General features: G+C 44.3%; 3 protein-coding genes across 12 annotated transcripts in view; 2 read left to right on the forward strand and 1 right to left on the reverse strand.

Annotated features, from left to right (window-relative positions):
• Positions 1-1,279, reverse strand: part of LOC6726334 (pneumococcal serine-rich repeat protein) — a 32,522-nt gene extending 31,243 nt beyond the window's left edge. The window contains exon 1 of the mRNA XM_039296489.2: positions 954-1,279. The gene's annotated coding sequence lies outside the window, so the exon portion shown is untranslated. The remainder of the gene's footprint in view (positions 1-953) is intronic.
• A 1,666-nt stretch (positions 1,280-2,945) lies between these two features.
• On the forward strand, positions 2,946-6,833 carry LOC6726338 (allantoinase). 3 transcript variants are annotated; one of them, XM_039298019.2, is made up of 4 exons: positions 2,946-3,994; positions 4,049-4,555; positions 4,681-5,203; positions 5,986-6,833. In XM_039298019.2, the coding sequence occupies exons 1-4, from the start codon at positions 3,953-3,955 to the stop codon at positions 6,321-6,323; spliced, it is 1,410 nt and encodes a 469-aa protein (XP_039153953.1). In that variant the 5' UTR covers positions 2,946-3,952; the 3' UTR covers positions 6,324-6,833. The 3 variants fall into 3 exon arrangements, with proteins under 3 accessions (XP_039153953.1, XP_016039912.1, XP_002107298.1); XM_016174143.3 differs by having other exon boundaries at positions 2,947-3,994; positions 4,082-4,555; XM_002107262.4 differs by having other exon boundaries at positions 3,875-3,994; positions 4,065-4,555.
• A 3,367-nt stretch (positions 6,834-10,200) lies between these two features.
• Positions 10,201-20,133, forward strand: LOC6726339 (cyclic AMP response element-binding protein B). Of its 8 annotated transcripts, XM_039298022.2 has the most exons (7): positions 10,202-10,364; positions 10,650-10,824; positions 15,595-15,996; positions 16,578-16,763; positions 16,837-17,005; positions 18,800-18,937; positions 19,379-20,133. In XM_039298022.2, exons 3-7 carry the CDS (start codon positions 15,697-15,699, stop codon positions 19,585-19,587), a joined length of 1,002 nt encoding a protein of 333 aa, XP_039153956.1. In that variant the 5' UTR covers positions 10,202-10,364; positions 10,650-10,824; positions 15,595-15,696; the 3' UTR covers positions 19,588-20,133. The 8 variants fall into 8 exon arrangements, with proteins under 8 accessions (XP_044779724.1, XP_039153956.1, XP_039153955.1 ...); XM_039298021.2 differs by having other exon boundaries at positions 10,202-10,824; XM_039298024.2 differs by lacking the exons at positions 10,202-10,364; positions 10,650-10,824 and adding an exon at positions 14,474-15,161 and having other exon boundaries at positions 16,578-16,751.
• Positions 20,134-20,343: the final 210 nt, after the last annotated feature.

Genomic DNA, 20,343 nt, shown 5'->3' on the forward strand with positions numbered 1-20,343 from the left:
AATGTTTCATTTGGTTTCAGAGGCAATTAATTTCGCCGAATCGAAGGGGAAAGTCAAATGGGGGGAGTGGGGTTGATGGAAATTGGCTTAAAGTTGCTTTCTCTATTTTCCACTGACTTGCAAATGAATTGTTCGGCTATTTATTGTTTTTGCTCTCATTTCAAAACTTCTTACACAACTAGAAACTATGCATAGTACAAATATGGCAGAAGTTTTCAATTCCGGAAAAGCGAGAGTTGCTAAGATCTTTGCTTGGTAATTTTCCAAATTCGTATTAAACCCGCATGTTTTTGTTCAAGCATTCAAGCATTACATTTCTGGGGCTTACGAGCTCGAAACTAATAATGCCCCAACAATATGCACCACACACACACACACACAGTGGGAGTATCAAAGGCGGACTGGCATTAAGATGCCCCAACTCGATTATCGCCCCATTGCCTAACAATGGGCATCAATCAGGATCCGGTCGCTGGGGGCTTATATTCTTTTCAATTAACAGCCCCATTGGTTGGATGCGATGCATCCAGCCATCGCTCGTAAAAATTGACAAATTCCCCCACACACACACACACACACGTTCGCCGCCCCAATCGCCAATCGAATTTATGATTTTCCAGCACTTTGTTTTCCTTTTGCGCTGCCACTTTCAAATGGGCGGCAGGACAAAAAAAAAAGATATAAAAAATTGGATACATATATAAATAAATAAATTCGAAAAACCGGGGTAAACAGACTACATGACTTTTACACGATTTTAATGCGCTCTCGTCACCATCAAAAATGTAAAATCGGCAACAACTTTTAACAGCATTTTATGCTCACTTTCATGAACCGTAAAAAAAAGAAGTGCAGAACACAACAAACAAATTTGCCCAAATTTACTGCGGGGTGAGGGGGGGATGTGAGTGTGAAGAGGGGGGCTTTGGTCAGTCTGTTCACTTTCGATTTACCGTTAATGCTGAAAATTCACTCGATTCGAAGTGATCGCAATCGCAATCGGAATTGGTTATGTTTTCGACTGTCGTGTTTATAGCGACGGATTAGCGCCAGGTGCTCTTGGCCAGTTGATGATGGTCGTTGGTAGCTGCGCTCGAGCCGAGTTCAACTTGTTGTCGCGTTGCTGCCCAAAGAGCAGTGAATCCTGGCTCGCAGAGGCTGAGGACTCGCAGGACTCACAGGACTCGCAGGACACGACTCGATTCGATGCGAGGATGTGTGCGGCCAGCAGCGACGACGATGAGCACGAGAATGAACGCGACTCCGCCAGCCGAGCGGCGGCAGCGACGGCGGCCGACAGCAGCCGAGGCGACCCGAACGCACGAGTCCTTCCTCCCCAAACTTCGGCAGCACGCTGCAGGAGCGACAGGAGGAGCGGCGGGGGGCAGGTGCGGTGCAGCCTCATCATCGCTCCGTTTGTGTGCGTGTTAAGTGTACGTGTGTATCTGCCAGCAGCGGCAGACGCAGCAGCAGCAACAGCGTCCGGCCAGCTGCACTGCAAGAAATCAGTGGAAGCAGTCTTAAAAAAATATAATTTATAAATAAATATTTATTTGTTTGAAAATAGTATACAAGCAACAAATAATTTCGGCTTGCTTTCTTGTATAAAATCTTTTTTTTTTAATTATACCCGTTACTCGTGGAGTGAAAGGGTATACTACATTCCTTGATAAGTATGTAACAGGCAGAAGGAAGCGTTTCCGACCATATAAAGTATATATATTCTTAATCAGGATCAATAGCCGAGTCGAACTGCCGTCTGTCCGTATGAACGCCTCTTTATCAGGAACTTTAAAAGATAGTATGTTAAGATTAAGCATGCAGTTTCCAGAGACCTAGACGCAGCGCAAGTTTGTTTCCAAATGTTGCCACGCCCACTCTAAGCCGTCACATACCGTCCAAAACTCCCACGCCCACTTTTCAAAAATGTTTTGATTTTTCTTCGTTTATCGGTATACCAAAGACACGCCCCTCCTTGCACCTACAAAACTCCCAAAACGGTCATGCTCACACTTTTGAACAATTTAAAAAAAAATTTCTTATTTTAATCCCCAATTTCTATCGATATCCCAAAAAAATGATGAAATCTCGTGTTCGCATTTCGACTAGCAGAGTAACGGGTATCTGATAGTTGGAGAACTCGACTATAGCATTCCCTCTTGTTTTTATCTTATTTTAAGTTATAAGTAACTTGACTTTTTGAATCACATGTCCAAAAGTATACTGAAAGAATAAAATAGAACCATTTCTCTTTAGAATTATGTATTATTGACTGAACGATTTCTTTTGGAACCAAAATAAATAGAATGCATTATTCTGAAAAAAAAAAAGAATTATGTATTAAGGCTATCTTAATGTCCTCGAAATCCGTTCGTGAAAAAGCTTATTCATATTAGTATTATGTAAGCCAAATATAAATAAGTTTATGCACTAGCTAGACAATAGCTAAAACAATTTTAATAAATTAAAAAACAGTAATGAAATGCATTAAATGCAGTACAAATGGCTTAAAACCGAAAAATTTTTGGAATCTAAAAGTTGTAATTACAACAGCTAAATATTGGAAGAGGCTTTGACAGATTATTGAAAAAAATATGTTTCTGAAAAATTTTTGGAATCTAAAAGTTGTAATTAAGTTGTAAGTAATCTCGAAAACAGCTAAGTATTGGAAGGGGCTTTGAAACCCACAACAATAGCACAATTATCAATCCTTTGTGTAAATACCGAACGTGATTACCATATCTTAGCATTCCAATAAAACGGACAGTAAATATCAGTCAGACCCCGTAATCTAATGAAGTCTACTTTTAGTGGTTCATTCAATTACACAGGATTTTCTCCCCGTGCAGCAGCAACAACAAGTGGAGCTCTTTTATTTCGGCACTCGGCTCGTCCGCTGCATTCGTCTTTCCGCTCACTCGTTCGCTCCCTCTCCCTCTTGCTCACACACACTCGCGCGCACGCACTGACACGCACGCTGGCACACACAGACACGCAATCGGAGTCAGTTTGGCGTGTATGTATGCGTCTCGTTGCGCCCGTTATTGGTTTCGGTTTCATTTTCGTCTGCTTGTTCGTTTTCGCTTTCGCTTGCGCCTTTTGTCTTGTTGCTGTTGCCTTTGCCGTTGTTCTTGCTGTTGCCTTTGCCTGTTCGGTTTGCTAAGCTCCCACTGGGTGGCGCCACCAATTAAAATATTTTGCACAATTTAAACAAACACAAAATAAATCCGACAAGCTAAAAAAAAAAAATAATACACACCAAACGTTTGAAAGTTGTGCACAGCACTTTAATAAAGTTCGGCACACGTAACGCCCAGCAAAAAGATAACACACGCACAGATCAAAAAATAAAAACAGTGGGTGGATGGGCGCGTTTAGATTTTCATTAAGCAGATTTGGCCTTTTCCGCTGTGGGTCAGCAAAGTTTTTACGTTTTTGTTTTTCTTCTCTAGTTTTTAATAAGCCAAAAACCGGGGGCGCAACTAGAAGGTGAGCTGCGGAAAAGTTCTATCCCGAATTCAATTACTCAACGGGAGATCCTCTACCACCTTTTCACAGAATGCAAGTTCAAATTTACAAAAAAAAAAAAAAATTAAAAATTCTAGAAAATTCTGTAGTGGCGCCACCTATATAGAATGTTATTTCAGCTTTATACCAACATATGCAATTATTCTGCACACTTACTGCGTTGTAATACTCCAAAAATAACATATATGTATAATATATTAAGTGCAAGCTCAGTCCGATATACCCAACGGCACGAACAGGGTATGCTTCGAAGAATTGCTCTCTTCAGCAGAAGGCGCTCCCATGATCTCCGAAAATAGACGAATATGTAGACTAGACCAACTGAAGAAGGAACTCGCTCAGTAGTCAGCTGCTATTAGAATGGATCTGTTGTTTCTCAGCCGGCGAATTTTCCTGGGCGATGGCAGCGAGAATGCCCTGATCCATGGCGGCATCATCGTGGACACAGAGGGCATTATACGCAGGGGTAAACATACACGTAGTCTATGCTCCGTTTATAACACACCTGTATGACACCTAGAATACCCCATACTTAGTGCTACGTTCACCGCAGGAGGTCAACACCTATTTGTACAACACAGAATCCGAATCGGTTTACGATTTCGGGGACCTGGTACTGATGCCGGGTCTGATTGATCCCAATGTCCATATCAACGAGCCGGGTCGCAAGGACTGGGAGGGTTTTGCAACTGCCACCAAGGCGGCGGCGGCGGGTGGTTTCACCACAATCATCGACCGACCCACCAACGCCCAACCACCCACCGTTAGCGTGGCCCATCTCAAGGCCAAAACGTCGACGGCCCGTGGAAAGATCTACGTGGACGTGGGTTTCTGGGGCGGACTAGTGCCCGGAAACGGGGATCAGCTGGCTCCTCTTTTGGGTGCCGGTGTCATGGGTCTGCAGTGCACATTGTGCGATCCCGCGGCGCCCGTCTCTCAGGAATTTCCCGCCGTAAACGAATCTCAGCTGGAGGAGGCTCTTTCCCAGTTGGAAAAGGAGCAGGCTGAAGGGGAAGCAGTCGTAGCGGTGAGTCGATGTTTTAAAGCGGATCACTAGTGTAGACTATAGATAACAACCATGGCAATCATACTGCATCCATTTCTGCACAGGACTTAACCATCTTCTCTGACTTGCGTTTTCCATTGCGACAGGTGCATGCTGAGCTGCCGCTGACCACAGAAATCCATCCCGACGAGGAGGCGCCCCGGGAGTATGGCACTTTCCTGGTGACCCGCCCAGCCCAAATGGAGATCTCCGCGACGCAGTTGCTCTGCCGGCTGGCGGTTCGCCACCCGCGGCGCTGCATACACATCCTCAACTGCAGCAGCGGCGAAAGTCTGCCGCTGGTGGAGGAGTGTCGCCGGCAGGGCGGGAATCTAACGGTGGACACCTGTCCGCATTACCTGGCCCTGGCGGCCGAGGATGTGCCCGATTGCGGCACAGAGTTCAAAACCTGGCCACCAATTCGAGAGCGTCGCAATCAGGAGCGATTGTGGCAGGCTCTGAGGCTGGGCGGAGCCATCCGGATGATTGGCAGCGATCACTCGCCGGCGACGCCGGGCGCACGTGCTCTCACCTGCGGAAGGGGGCGTGGCAACTTCCTGAAGGCGTGGCCGGGCATCAACTCGCTGCAACTCAGCCTGCCGGTCGTTTGGACAGCGGCCAATCGGCGAGGTAAGCAATCCAAGCCACATTAGTGCTAATTGAGGGAGAGTGAATGGCAAATATCAAGTATACGCCGCATGAGCCGAGGCATTACTCGATTTCTGAGAACTGACTGCATTTGAAATGCACACAAGTGTGCGTGCTGGAAGTTACTGGAAGTTCCAGGAAGTTCTATTGCTGTTCTATTTGCTGTGCATACAATGCCAAATTTATTAGTGCATATTTTAATTGGTGTTAGAGGCAAATTAATTTCGTCACCTAGTTGTCTGCTAAAACCCCCAAAGTTGTGCACGCAATCGTAACTTGTTTATTACGAAATATGTCGTTTGGAGAAAGGGTTGTTAATTTATTATCTGGAAAGGGTATTGCCAGAGTTTGCACCACTTTCATCATAATAGGGATAGAAGGCTAGAAAAACTCAGACAGACGTTTGTAATTAAATATATTTTAATTGGGCGTAGTCAACAAACGTAATAATTATTTCTAGTTTAGTCGAAATAGGACTCCTGAAACCACAAAGTTTCGACACAATTAAAAGTTTTTAATCTGTTTTACATTTCATTCAGTGCCATTTTAATAAAACATACTTTCAATTAAATTGAAATATTCAGCTTACCATTATCACAATGAATATCCATTGCAAGTTTCGGATGCAATTAAAATATATAATTTACAAAGTAGTTTTCTAATAATTTATTTTAAATATTTATTTATTTCAAATATATACAATTACATGTAGATACATTGAAATTGTATTGATGGTACAGGAACTCATCTCCTCTTCTCTCCAGGACCCTCCAACCTGACCATCGCGGACATCCATCGTCTGATGTGCCAGGAGCCGGCGAATCTGTGCGGCTTGTCCGCCTCGAAGGGCCGCATTGCCGAGGGCTACGATGCCGACTTCTGTGTGTGGAGTCCCGACGAGGAGTTCACCGTGGGCCCGGAGCTGCTCTACACGGCAACGAAGGCCACACCGTACGCGGGTCAAAGGTTGCGGGGCGTGGTGCATGCCACGGTGGTGCGGGGCCTGCATGTCTACCAGCAGTTCGAGGGCTTTGGCCAGCCCCTGGGCAAGGTGCTGCTCCGGAGGAGCACTCGAAAGCTGGTCAAGTTCGTGAGCATGTGAGGGATGAGGTGGCAGGGTTGGCAGGGATTGGGATGAAGTTGACGGAAGTAGTTGGTGGATGGGAGGTAAACTTTGTTAATTAAAATCATTAAGAGATTGGGCTGTGTTCGTTGATATTCCGTCGTCACCTTCCCATCTTAAGGATACTCTATCCCCGGGGTATAGCTCTTTTCTGGCAAATGATTAAAAAATTAGCACTGCATCTTTGGATTGGGCTTCATTTCATCCGCCCACCATGCAATTAATTGAAGAGGTTTCACATTAGACTTTATAAATACCAATAATTGTGGGCTTAAAAACATAATAAGTGGCTTGCAAATCCCTTGAATTTTCATCTCGTAATAAGCGCCGGCAATTTGCACAATAAATGTTATTCTAATAATAGCGAAATAGCTCGTTTTTATGTCGCAAACAAGGGCTTATCAGATTAAAAGGAAAAGGTATCAACATGTTGACAATCTGTTGATATGTTCAGTGTCATTTTCCCGTTTTTCCCCCTTTTTTTTCTTTAATATTTATATTTTTATTTGTGCGGCTTTTTGATAGTATTTAGAGTAACGAGCGTGGCACCAGGCCTTTTGTGGACTCAGCTCTGAAAGTTGGCTTCCCATTTCTGGTTCCCCACTTCGTTAATGTTTCCTACTGCGGCTCCAAGGATCGGAGGGAGCAGAAAGGACGAGTGGGTGGGCCAGGACGTGCAACAAGTTGTCGCGTGGCAACGCCGCGTAAACATGACACCAGTCGACCTCACGGAAACCCATCACCGAGCCATCCCATCCCATTGCATGTGTGCCCGCCGCGCGTTTTTCCAACGCTTTTCCCTCGCTTTTCCCCGCTTTTCCTCCGCTTTTCCAGGCATGCGGATGACAGCTTAAGTTTGCTTGCCAGGCGTCAACTCAATTTTTGCACTACACCCGCGTGTGTTCACATGTATTTGTGTGTTCGTGTGTGTGGGCGGGCGTGTGGTGGTGGGTGGGCGTGTTTATCTAAGCGCTTGGGCGGAGCGGGCGGCGGGTTTATGCCGTGATTTAGTTGAACTAGAAGATCCGACTTCAGTCAGCCAAGAAGATGCACCTGAAAATGAAAAAAAAAAAGCCCAAAAGTATGCAACAAAAGTGGAATCTTGAGCAAATTGGCTTACAATTTGCAGATATAGTGGCATACTTTTCGACAGCTTTGCAGATTTATAACCTCAAATGTGTATATTATTACATTCAATGTATTTTCGTGTTAAATAATAATTAATACTTGATTATTTTCTACATATAAATGAACACATATTTAAACTTTTCTTTGCTCTACGTCCGTTTTGGGATTTATTAAAAAGCCTTTGTAGGTCAAAGCGAATGCCAGCTTGGGCGCCAAAAGCCGGTTTCAAAGCCCTTAAATACTCAAATGAAGGTGATTTTCCCGGTATTTGAAAAGGGCTATTTTCCGGCATACTTTTTTTTCTCTGTTTGGGGGCGAAACAAAAGCTGGGGGGGGGCGAGAGCGAGACAGACTGCGGCAGGCGGACAAAGACAGAGCGATCGTCTTCAGGGCTGTCAATCAACGCGGACATGGCGACCCACGCATAAACCGCTTTGTCTGAGCTTTCCCCCGGGAAATGGTAATGGAAATGGCATGGGAATGCGAAAGGGACAGGGATGGGGCAAGGTGAGGGGCGGGGGCAGGGGCAGGGGCAGGGAGAAGACAGCGGCGGAGGCTTGGCCCGTAAATACACCTTCAGCTTCTTGACGTTGTTGTGTCTGGTGACGTTTCGATTTTCCGCTTTTCTTTGTTTTTCTTCTTTTTTCCTAGCGGTTCATACGGCGACTTGCGTGCCACATGCCCCGCCCCCCACCTGATTTCCCGCCCGTTGCCTGCGTCATTGATGCCCACGCTCTTAACCCCACGGCGGTGACGCTATTTTTGGCAAAACCCCCCACCCCCTCCCTAGGAATGGAAACTTTCGGCAAAACTAATTTGTGAATTAGTAAGCACGAAAAAAATCGAGAGCTATTATACACTTTCCTGGCTGCTAAAATAATTACGCAAAATATTCCGTGCATATGTATGTTTTTAGTTGTCCAACTTGACTTAACTCAATTGGATGATGAAACATGAACCGCAAATGGCGTAGTGCACAATGCAATTTACTCGACAAGAGTGCAATTATGGTACAATTTTGATGCATATTTAAGTTGATTAATTTTGTAATGTAATTATAGGCTAACTTTCCGTTGGCTATAATCAGTTTAACGAAACCGTAAAGCGAATCTTTCTTATATCATTTCGATTGCAAATGTCCCGCTGAGCCGTCGAGGGTTAAAGTTGTTGGCCAATATCCCGCAAAAGGAGTAAAGGTGTTCTGTATTTTTTTTTTTTGCTTTGCGGTTCGGTTGGCGGTTTGCTTAACGCTTCCATTCCCATTAAATAAATGCCACAAGCAGATCACAGTTTCAAATCATATTAAATGCTGTGCGGCGATGGGTGAGCGGTGCTTTTGAGTGGATTTCGCCTGTCACTGGCAGGCAACGTGGCGTATACTCGATATGGTCTGCTACCACGTAACGCATACGCCATGTGAGCCACACGCGACAACGAAAACTTTCGCCCCGTCAAGCCTGCACAAGGGGGCGGGGCACTTGGGGATGGGTTATACATATGTACATATGTATGTACACAGATACCGTGTGATAGAAATTTGGCTGGGGGGTGGGGGGTTAGCGAAAAAGGTAAACATTACGCATTCGCAACGTTGGCAAAGTGAAATGTTATCCCCGTTTGCCCGAAGCGATGGCCCAAAAAAGCGGTTTAGGTATTTGGGGGCGAAGGTGAAATCATTCGAAGGCGTGACTTGACCCCAACAACCCAGGATAAAATCTGGGATTCTGGAATATGCTTAAGTTTTGCACGCGCCCATGCACACAAGTGGCGGAAAATAACAGCACTGATGGGGTTTCTCCTTAATTATAATCGAAACTCTTCAAAATAAATTGGTTGGTTAATGTTGGTTGGCAGTAAATCATTTCGATTTACATATTTGACAGTGTATTTTACGTTGTATATTATGCGTGTGTTAGTTATTAGGCAGCTTACAAAATACAGGCCAAATGATAATCTATCTCATGAAACATCAGTGATTATAAAACAGAGCAATGAAATTATTAAAATTTAAATAGCAAGCTGTTATTTAAGTTAAAATGATCAAATGTCCAAATATTACATTATGTCGCATATAAGCAGCACACATAAATGCAATTATAAGACACTTAATGTATTGATTTGCACATGAAGCTAAAAAAGGCAATTATACTGTTATAACGGAGAATTTTGGGCAGCCGCTGAGTGATAAAGATGGCGATAACAGATAGCACAATCATCTACTGTCATTCCCTTCCTGCTTGCCATTCTAACGCTCTCTCAGCAAAAGAATCGTCATGGAAACCGGCACCGAAAAGTATGCAGCACTCGCTGCGCCTGCGAGCGACAGAGAGGGCGAGAGGCGCCACTGCGTGTGCGCAAGCGAGTCGGCAAGCAAGCTCTGCTACGCCATAACTGTGCGCTAAGGCGATAACGTCAGCAGCTATCTCGCTCTCGCTTAAGCTATTTAAAAATATTTATGCATGCACTGGTTGTGTGCGTGCGTGTAGGGTGAAGGTGAGTAAAAACAACGACGTCGACTTTGACGTGGCGCAGTGCTCTCTTTGTTGTTGCAGCACAAGAAGCTATTCCAACGGAGTAACAGCAATTACGAAACAATTGTGTGGGTGCGTGAGAGGGAGAGGGAGAAGGCGAGCGGTAAGCCAAAGCAAGGCAACAAGAGGGGAGCGGATAGGGAGAGGAGAGGCGAAGCTCCAAATCATATGCTCGCTCAGCTGGGGCAGCTCTGCCGGCGTCGCCGTTGGTTAGTCAGTCATCATCAGTGCTTTTTAGAGCTACGTAGAGAACAGACGGCCTTCCCAAACACACACAACACACACACAAGCGTGCACACACAAGCACAGAGGCGGCAAAATAGAAAAGGGGAAAACAAAGGCGGCAACAAGAACAACAAAGGTGACGATTCAAAAGCGGCAAATTTTGAGCGCCAAAACCCGAAAGATATACCGCAAAGAGCCACATAGGTTTTTTTTTCAGTGCTTCAGTGTTTATAATTATAGCTTTTCTGTACAATTTTGAGAGTGTGTGTGTGCGAGCGTGTAATCAAATACAAATCAGTAAAATAACAAAAATCTTGACGTAATTGCTGAAATGCAAAGCAAACGACACGAAAACGAGCAACAATAACAAAAAGCCATTTGAATTCCTTCTGTGACGGTTTTCGGTTTTTAATTTTTGCAGCTTACGGTCAACGAAAAGAGACGGAGCGAAAACACACTCGTGTGTGGTGTTGTAGTTATTGTACTCACTCTTTTTTTTGTCGTGTAGTGCCTATGTTTGCCGTTATGCAAAGATTTCATTGTTATTAGTCAGCAAACGTCAACAGGCAGCAACAACAAAGCAACAACCAAAACGGGTAAGCGATAAACACAAATACAGTCAGACCTGGCTAGCACGAATTGTTCACTCATCATTCCATTGCCATATATATATCTCGATCTTTTATGCCTTCGTTTTCCAAAAAATTTCATAATAATCTGTATGCAATGTTTTTATTAACGTTTCTTGGAAAATCGTTCTACAAAATCATATGCACCAAATAAAATTATATTGTAAGTTGAATGCTTTCCTCTGATATGTTTTAGTTGCAAGTTGTACTAGTTATGGAAGTACCACTGTGTGCTGAGGGAATGCGAAAGAGCTGGCTAGTGAGAGAGAGAGAACGTGAGCAAGAGGGGGTGGTAGTGGGAGTGCACAAACACTTTCGAGTGCTGATCCTCAGTGAGTGAGAGAGGAAGGGAAAGGGAGAGAGCATGTTTGGAGTGGATGCGGATAACAGCGAGGAGTAATGCAAAATGGACAAAAAATAAGTGGAAAAGGGAGAGAGAGGCGCGGATTATGCTTATCAATGAAATGTTGATGAAAAGAAAAGGGCTGATAAAACAAAACGTTTGCACACAGCAAAAAATGGAAATATTGAAGTTATTATATTCATACGTTTAACATTGAAAAATAATCCAATTGTTGAAAGAGCGAATAGTATTAGAGTGAAACATTTGAATATCCTGTTCTGGGTTGGGAATTTTGACTTCTTGTTTCAACTGAATTTTAGTTCATGAGATATAAATGCTTATTATTTTTATCCAAATTTTTTTTGTGCAGCCCTATTACCCTGACACTGCTATAAAAATCGCTCAGTTATCGGGGCAATCGTAAATAACCGCTGACTAATATGGGGGAATCACTCGGAAAAAGGAGAGTAAAAAATTGCGGATAGCGACGTGTTGCTGAACGGCCCTTTCCACGAATTCCTCCTAATCTTGCACACTTAGAGAGCTCAACTGGTTGGGGCCGTCGTGCATAATTATCCGGCAACTACGCCGACATGATAACACAAGCTCCCATTCCAGCTGATAGCGCGCACTGAAAAAAAAACTCGTGAGTTTTTGTTGAATGAATGAAAATACAGTTAAGGGGTTAAAACATCAGATTAGTAACATTGGATTGTTTTGTTTATAAATTCCAAATAAGAGTTAGTTACTCCGATTGCTCACGGTGTAACTGGTGGTGCGGTAGCTGGTTAGATGGGGCTCTATCAAAATTGTAGAGTTCCATGATAATCCCGACGTAATGCCCCCCATTCTCCCCCTGTCTCTGTCGCTCACGCAGACAACACCTGTCGCCCATGGCGCTGTCTCGCTCTTCTCGCCCGCTTTCTTCTGCTCGCTTCTTCTTGTTCTTGGCTTGTTCATGACAAGCAATAACTGTTGTGGCTCTTTTCTTCGCCTTTTTTTTCGTATTGCACATTCATTTAAGTTTTAATTAATTCAGCCAAGCAAACAGCGTTAGAAAGAACGAGGTGCCGCAGGGCGAAGTGGGGGGGTGTTGGGGGAGGGGGTGTCTTAAAGGCGACAGAGATTCACCAACACGTTCGCAGAAGACAAGCCAGCACAAACACAAATACAGACGCAGATTCACATTCACATTCAGATTCAGATTCAAACACCAGCGCAGTGGAAACGAGTAAAAATAAATAATGCTGACGTCAATTTTGCGTACGCCAATACACAGTGCAAAAACAGGGGGGGGGAGGGTGAATGGGGCGGCGAACGGGGTGCGGCCAGAGCAAATCGAATGCCAAAAGCAAAATGCAAAATGCAAACTGATTGGAATTGATTGAAATGCAACAGCAACAACGCTGAGCTTTCTGCTAATGTCGAAAAGCAACAACTATTTGAAACGAAATAACACCGCAGCTTAAGTACCCTCATCCTTTGAAGGATAATAGTTTCGACAATCATTACGTCGTTACAAGCAAAGAAAACGCTTAACAGCCAACATGTCGTATGAGCGATATTAATATGTTTATACTACAGAATTTATTAGCTTCACAAAAGAAGGTGTTTTTATTGTTTTATCAGTTTGTTCGAAATTCTATTGTAACTTTTTATGGGGGAATTTTTTAAAAGTTTTTTTTTTAACCGTTTCTTGTTTAATTTTGTGATTTTATCTCAAGAGCAAGAAAAAGCGGTTTGCCAAATATAAATATTTAAGCAACTAAAAATCCAAGATAAAGTTAATAGAAACGACATTTCTTATTTCATTAATCATAGTTACTTAAATTGCGCTTTATATGGTTATTATTATTAATAAAATAAACAAATAACTTAGAAACCAATTTTTATTGATGAAGCAGTATTAACTTAAAATTAACAGCTTTTATTATGTTGTTTATAGTTTGAATTTATATATGAAACTTTAAATTTAGGTTTAAATAATGTTGAGACTTTTCAAATTAATTTGAATGGAAACCGATCTTCATTTCTTTCTGTGCAGGCGTTTTGGTTTGGTATGCAAGTCCGTTTTAGCAGCCAAATCACAAGCCGCATATTTCAGCCAATTTATGGTCGGGCTCTCAACGGCTATTGTGCTGACCGCAGGTGTACTCAGTACATATGTATATGTATATATGTATGTACATATATATTCAGATATATATTAGAAGTGTAATATGGGAGCCGTATTTGCAATTCCTTTCTGCGGCCACCGGGCAAACTTCATTAGCCAGTGATGTCAGCCGGGCGCGGAGGTAATGCGGATTTGGACAGTGAGTCAGTCCACGAGGTCGGTGGTTCAGACAGTCCGGCGTTTGGGGTCCACACTCGTTAGGGGGGAGGGGGGAGGTGGGTGGCGAAGGGGTTTGGGGGCGTTTGAGGGTTCGTGCGACGTCGTAATTAATGGCAATTATTATGTCACTCAAAGGGAAGTCGATTGAAAAAGCAGCCTAAATAATGCAAATGGAATTGGAAATTATAATTCAGAGGGAAAGTAAACGGGGGCACAGTCATTGCACTAATTAACTATTTATTGTGAGCCGTTGCAGGCTTCAAATAATCTCGGGTCTGTTTTTTAAGGCTTTAAGGTTTTTACGACTCAAACTTTCCGCCAAGTTTTCGCGCGATGACGTCATGGCCAGCTCATGTAGCCAATAGTTATTCGGCTGTAAAGTAATTAGCCGCGAACATCATTTAGGCTAATTGTTTTTTGCACTTATGTGAACAGGCTGTTTTTAGTGTTAGCGAAATAAAAAAAGAGCAACAATTTTCTTCTATGACCAAAGTTTCTAGTTTTTAGGCGCGCTAAAATCCGCGGTTCTATAAACTATTATGAAAAAGTAGTTATTTTGCGATTGCTAATTGTTTGTTTTTCGTGCTAGTTGTTGAACACCTCTTAGTGTTGAATTAATGGAATAACAATATAATTAGTGATTCATTAAACGGCAAGCAATGGATTTAATTTCGGTTGCAAATGGAAAATTTAGATATGAAGTTAAAGTAATTCAAGTGCTTGAAGATTTCGAAATAAAACCGAGGAAAATTGATTTACACCCTTTTTCTAAGTATTAAAAACTTAAAAAAACCCATAACAAACTGAATTTTAAAAAGTTCGCGCAGTTTTAGCCAAGCTCCGCACCACGAAGTTAGCCAAGTGTTCAACCAATTTGGTAGTGTGGTCACACTTTTTCAAACAGTTTTCTGTGAAACGACCGATGTGTGACATCGATATCAAGCAAAACATCGAAACACAGAGCCCCAAAACATCGCTGCTGGATGCATCGATGTTATTTTACATCACTAGGCGAGCGAGCCAGCAATAAGCGAACGATTTTTGCGCAAAAACGGTCTTTATCAATAAATCGCTGCGCACGATCGCTTTGGCCGCGGAAAACGCGTACATTCTCGTTCGAAAGCCGCCAAGCCAGCGACTTTGCCGCCAAAAGAAACGCGTTTCGGTGCTGCAAATAGAAAAAAGAACGTAAGCAACGATAACAACAGGCAGCGAGAGCGAGCGAGAACGGGAGAGAGAGAGAGAGCGAGAGAGTGTTGTGTGTGTGCGTGCTGCCAACTTGTCGCACCAATTCGCTGCTGTGCTTAAGTGTGCGTGTGTGTTCTGTGGGGTTCTCCCAAAAAGAGCAAACAAATACGAAACCTTTGCGCGATGCCCCATTCGAAACGTATCTGAAGTTTTAGGGTTCGAACTTCGATTCGCTTACTCTGCTGTTTTGTACATAAATATTTATTTGGCTGGCCACCGCGACTTTTCAACAAGTTGCCAGCGCAGCGTGCAACGCGCGTACACACACACACACGCGCGCAGAAAGGAGTGAGTGAGAGAGTGGCGGAAAGAGAGCGAGCAACGGCAACAACAACAAAAGCCTCTCAGCAGCAACGTTTTTAGTGATGTCATCAGAAAGTAAGTTGATTTTTTCGCTGTGTGCTGTGTGTTTTTCTGTTTTTTTTTTTGTTGCCTCTTGGCACACACACAAACACACACGCACACAAGCGCGCGCAACGTTGTCATGACGTCATTCAACCGAAATACTCACGACACGGTGTTGTTGTTATTGTTGCTGTTGTTGTTGTTTTCCTTTGGGGGAACTTGAGTTCCATCAGTCAGCAATCGGCAGCACAGCCACAATATAATCATCGTCATCACAACGCACACTCGTCATCGGCCCAAAACAAAAACGAGCCCATGCCAATCCCGCCCAGAAACAGAAACTGAAACTGAAACTTAAACTGAAACGGATTCCAATCTGAATCGGTATCAGAATCTGGATGACAAATTGATGAAGCGTAAAACTGACAGCGTAATCCAAAAGCAATCCAATCCAATCCCATTGTAGAAACGTCTTCAAGCTGGCCAAATTGAAGCGGAAACGGTAGCCAAACTGAAGCACTTGTCGGAGAGCGTCTCGGTGCTGCTGAAGATCGCCAGGATCGGCAACATGGACAACAGCATCGTCGAGGAGAACGGCAACTCGTCGGCGGCATCGGGCTCCAATGACGTGGTCGATGTCGTTGCCCAACAGGCGGCGGCAGCGGTGGGCGGCGGTGGTGGAGGCGGCGGAGGAGGAGGAGGCGGCGGTAACCCCCAGCAGCAACAGAACCCACAAAGTACAACGGCCGGCGGTCCAACGGGCGCGACGAACAACGCCCAGGGAGGCGGAGTGTCCTCCGTGCTGACCACCACCGCCAACTGCAACATACAATACCCCATCCAGGCGCTGGCGCAGCACGGACTGCAGGTGAGCATTCGGGGAGCAGGTGCACGGTGTCAACTGTCGAGTGTCAGGTGTCACGGATCCCAGCCCGAAGTGGCTACCAAGGATTTCAGTGCAGAAGCACTTCAAAGCGTCCTTTGGTATGGGAACTGAGTGTAGATAGGGATAGATAATACCGTGAAGAAGGCAGTTTAATGTTCTTTAACTATAAGTACTATGCTGTTTATTATAAAGTTGTACAGATTACGCATTCATCATTTTCCAATCATTTCAATACAGTTCTGTTTCCACATCCCTAAAATCGATTTCGTTTACCAATGTATGTATTAAATTAAATGGTTCCTGACTATATAGACTACATACTACATATATTAACTTCATGATAGTTAAGCTCACAGAAAAAAGATCGCCATATACATGTTGTAAGGATGTCGACTATAATTACACATCCATAGGACTTTTAATTATATTCAATAGAATATCGAGAACTTGCGATGTTTGTTAGTTACACTATACAGCCTACAAAACTCGCGATGCCAGTCCCGTTGAGGGCAATAAACCTGACCAGCGAGCGTTTCTAACGTTGTGACCTTCTATACCCCCAGGTGCAGTCCGTGATACAGGCCAATCCCTCGGGAGTCATACAGACAGCAGCTGGAACCCAGCAGCAGCAGCAGCAACAGGCGCTGGCCGCCGCCACAGCGATGCAGAAGGTGGTCTACGTGGCCAAGCCGCCGAATTCGACGGTCATCCACACGACACCTGGCAATGCAGTGCAAGTGCGTAACAAAGTGCGTAGAACGGGGAGCATGGAGCACCCGCCGAACCGAACTCTACTAATGAACTCGATCACCTCGCACACAGATCCCTCCAACCTTTCCGTGTAAGATCAAGCCCGAACCGAACACGCAGCACCCGGAGGACAGCGACGAGAGTCTGTCGGACGACGATTCCCAGCACCACCGCAGCGAGCTGACGCGACGGCCGTCGTACAATAAGATCTTCACCGAGATCAGCGGTCCGGACATGAGCGGTAAATCCGGGGGACGATCTCTCCACCAGTCACACACCCACTCGAACACATCTCTGTCGCTCTTTAAACCACCACATCGCCTAACAATCCAATGCATCGTCGAGCTGATCGCCCCTCATCGTTCATTCCACGATGCACTTGCGCCTGGCAATCTTTCGACCATTCCCCCAAGCAACTCCCATAACGCTGCGGAATCGGTCAGTCCATTAGACACCATTCATTCTCAGTGTTTGTAACCCCATGATCACCTTTCCCGTTCATCTTGTACAGTAGCGGTTGGCTAAGTAACACTGTTAACACTCGTTGTAGTGCGCTTTAGCAAATGATCCATATCAAAATCACTAGATGAGAGGAATGTACTGTAATATTATACTCGTGCCACAAAAAGTGCATTAGATAGTCCAAGTTGCTCACTGGATCCTCATGAAATCGATATGGTAAACATACAGAAGGTAAACATTTGCAACATTCATTAGTTTGCTATTGCTTATAAGGCAATACAAGGTTCTCATAGTGCAATAAGATTCCCTAGCCAAGCTGAAAAGTAACGAAAATAAGCTGTAGACAGAATAAAAAATCATTAAATATACATTTCCGAAGCTCTTCATTCTTTATAGCTACTTGAAACTATCCTAACAATTTCAACCAGAACAGAATTGAGGGTAGCATATTTCCTTGAGCCTTGCATATGTTATACAGTTTCTTAAAAATATATGGAAACAGACGAAAGAGGTAGAAACTAATGGAACATTGAGTGTTTTTGTTTGGATCTCAACTGTATTTGTACATACAACGCATAGATTGTGAAGGACTGCCAGCCTTGTGTCCTTTGTACACCATTAGGAATGCCATTTAGGGCAGCCGTACAAGCGGGAACCCCGCCCCCTTTCCACCACCCTCATTATCATTTAGTTGGTGTTGCTTTAACGAAGTGAAAATAACGAAAGAAAAACAAAAGGCCGGAAAACTTGGCCCGAGAATGGGCAGAAAAAGAGGACGCGTTGTAGAGATTCCACGGTTTTCCCAATTCTCTCCTGTAAATAAACCTCTCACTCGCACACACACACTCGCGCACTCTTTCACCAACTCGCACACACACACACACACACATGTACATAGACAGGGAGGGAAGACAGCAAGTATAATGATTAATATTTACAATAATTTAAGCATTTGAACTATTGCTGCTGTCTTCTTCCCCACCTTTCTCTATCTCTCTCTCTATCGCCCTTCCCTCTCTCTCTTTCGCTGCCTCTCTGTCGTTGTTGTTGCTGTAATCGCTGTTGTTGTTGTTGTTGTTGCCGTTGTTACACACACAACCCATTATGCCAAATATTAAATAGTAATGAAGAAGTACAAGCAAACGTCTCACCTAACAGTACTTTAACCGTTAATCAAAAGCTTTTCTCCACTCTCTTTGACTAACCAATCTACCTATCTCGCTCGCTCGCTCGCCGTTCTCGCTCGCACACACCACTCAAGTTCATAAACCAATCAACAAAAAAAAAAACCAATCCGAATTTTCAAAATCTTCCAATTGAAAACTGAAAAATGGAAAATATGTTTTCTTATAATTTTTTATTGTTGTTTTTTTTTTTCATTGTTTTCTTTTCGAACGCCTTCCTCCACCCAATCCACAAAAAAAAAAAACGATATGTAAAATTCAATAATGTCCTGAACAACAACCGCAACAACAACAACAACAAATCAACAACAACAAACGACAATCAAAACCCCAAACCGAACTCGAATCGGAATCGAAATCGAATCAAATCGAATCGAACCCCATCCCAGGCGCATCGCTTCCCATGTCCGACGGCGTGCTCAATTCCCAGCTGGCGGGGACCGGAGCGGGGGGCAATGCGGCGAACAGCTCCCTGATGCAGTTGGATCCCACGTACTACCTGTCCAATCGGATGTCCTACAACACCAGTAATAGCCTCGCTCCAAAAACTAGCTTTTACTTGCGACTTGGCAGGACACTCGTAAATCGAACTGGAATCGGGGGTCTATCAACTTGAAGTTATCGAGTTATCGAGCTGAATGTGGGCGATGAATCAGCGTCCATGGAACTGCTTCATCGCCTACCTGCAGCATATGAACTCAAATGCTTGTAATCGATCACTTCGATAATGATCCATTCATGCTGGCATTTTTTCGTTTATATTCAAATTGTTTAGTTGAACATGATGATCTGTGTTCAATCATTTTTGCATGCAATTTGTGTTGACATCGAAGTGAAACCAAATCCAAACCATCATCCGACTATGAAATCCAGTTCAGTTCGAGTTACAGAGAGTTCCGCTTTGGGAGATGTGCACACATTGCTGACTGACTGATCATCCAATCCTTGAATCCTTTTTTCATTTGCAGACAACAGCGGGATAGCGGAGGATCAGACCCGCAAGCGCGAGATCCGGCTGCAGAAGAACAGGGAGGCGGCGCGGGAGTGCCGGCGCAAGAAGAAGGAGTACATCAAGTGCCTGGAGAATCGAGTGGCGGTGCTAGAGAACCAAAACAAAGCGCTCATCGAGGAGCTGAAGTCGCTCAAGGAGCTCTACTGTCAGACCAAGAACGATTGAATGTGGGCGGGGCTCTGGCGCCGCCTGCGCCTCCGCCTCCAGTTACGGCTACGGTTACGGATACGGCAACGGACACGGTTACGGTTACGGTTACGGTTACGGCGACCACTGCGCTCCGCTCCGCTCCGTTCTGTTTCGTTCTGTTCTGGACAACGATGGTGGATCGATCCTCGCCGCTGGCCGGCGGCCGCATATCATGATATCTATACGCATGGGATGCTGCATGTGGTAGCGTGTACATTAAGTGTGGGAATCGTGTTGTTGTTGTTGTTGGGAAGCAGGCGGACCGAACCGAACCGGGCCGGACCTAACCGAACCGAACCGGATGGAACGGACAGAGGGTCTATCTGCCGGACACACAATGTAATTATGATTGTAATTTAAAGATGTAATATTACGTTTATGATTTAGTTTACGCCCTAGTTTACTCGCTAACTTAACGATACTGCAGTTTACCTACGAACCTGTGTTTCCGTAACCTAAGACCTTTCACCACACCCCGCATGCACACCTACCTATTGTAATTAAATCTTTTGTTTTACCTAATTCGTAATCGATGCAGGACGTGCGTGTCTAGCGAAAGTGTTTTTCCTTAGCGAATTGTTGTTGTGCCCATAGGTCAGGATATAGTCAACCAGCAGGCCCAATCCCCCCGAGCCGCAGACCCGCAGGGATGTGCAGATAGGAGGTATCGTATCCCTCCTAGATGGGTTTTCTGAGCCTCCCCACTTAAAATTGTTCAAAAGTCGCTAGTTT

Source organism: Drosophila simulans, chromosome X (genome assembly GCF_016746395.2).
Source record: "Drosophila simulans strain w501 chromosome X, Prin_Dsim_3.1, whole genome shotgun sequence".
Classification (NCBI taxonomy): Eukaryota; Metazoa; Arthropoda; class Insecta; order Diptera; family Drosophilidae; genus Drosophila; species Drosophila simulans.

Coding starts and splice junctions, on each gene's coding strand:
- LOC6726338 (XM_002107262.4), top strand. CDS start 3,889: ATGGATCTGTTGTTTCTCAGCCGGCGAATTTTCCTGGGCGATGGCAGC. Junction 3,995..4,064: donor AGAGGGCATTATACGCAGGG/GTAAACATACAC, acceptor CCCCATACTTAG/TGCTACGTTCACCGCAGGAG. Junction 4,556..4,680: donor AAGGGGAAGCAGTCGTAGCG/GTGAGTCGATGT, acceptor CCATTGCGACAG/GTGCATGCTGAGCTGCCGCT.
- LOC6726339 (XM_039298021.2), top strand. CDS start 15,697: ATGGACAACAGCATCGTCGAGGAGAACGGCAACTCGTCGGCGGCATCG. Junction 17,006..18,799: donor CAGCGGTCCGGACATGAGCG/GTAAATCCGGGG, acceptor ACCCCATCCCAG/GCGCATCGCTTCCCATGTCC. Junction 18,938..19,378: donor TCGGATGTCCTACAACACCA/GTAATAGCCTCG, acceptor TTTCATTTGCAG/ACAACAGCGGGATAGCGGAG.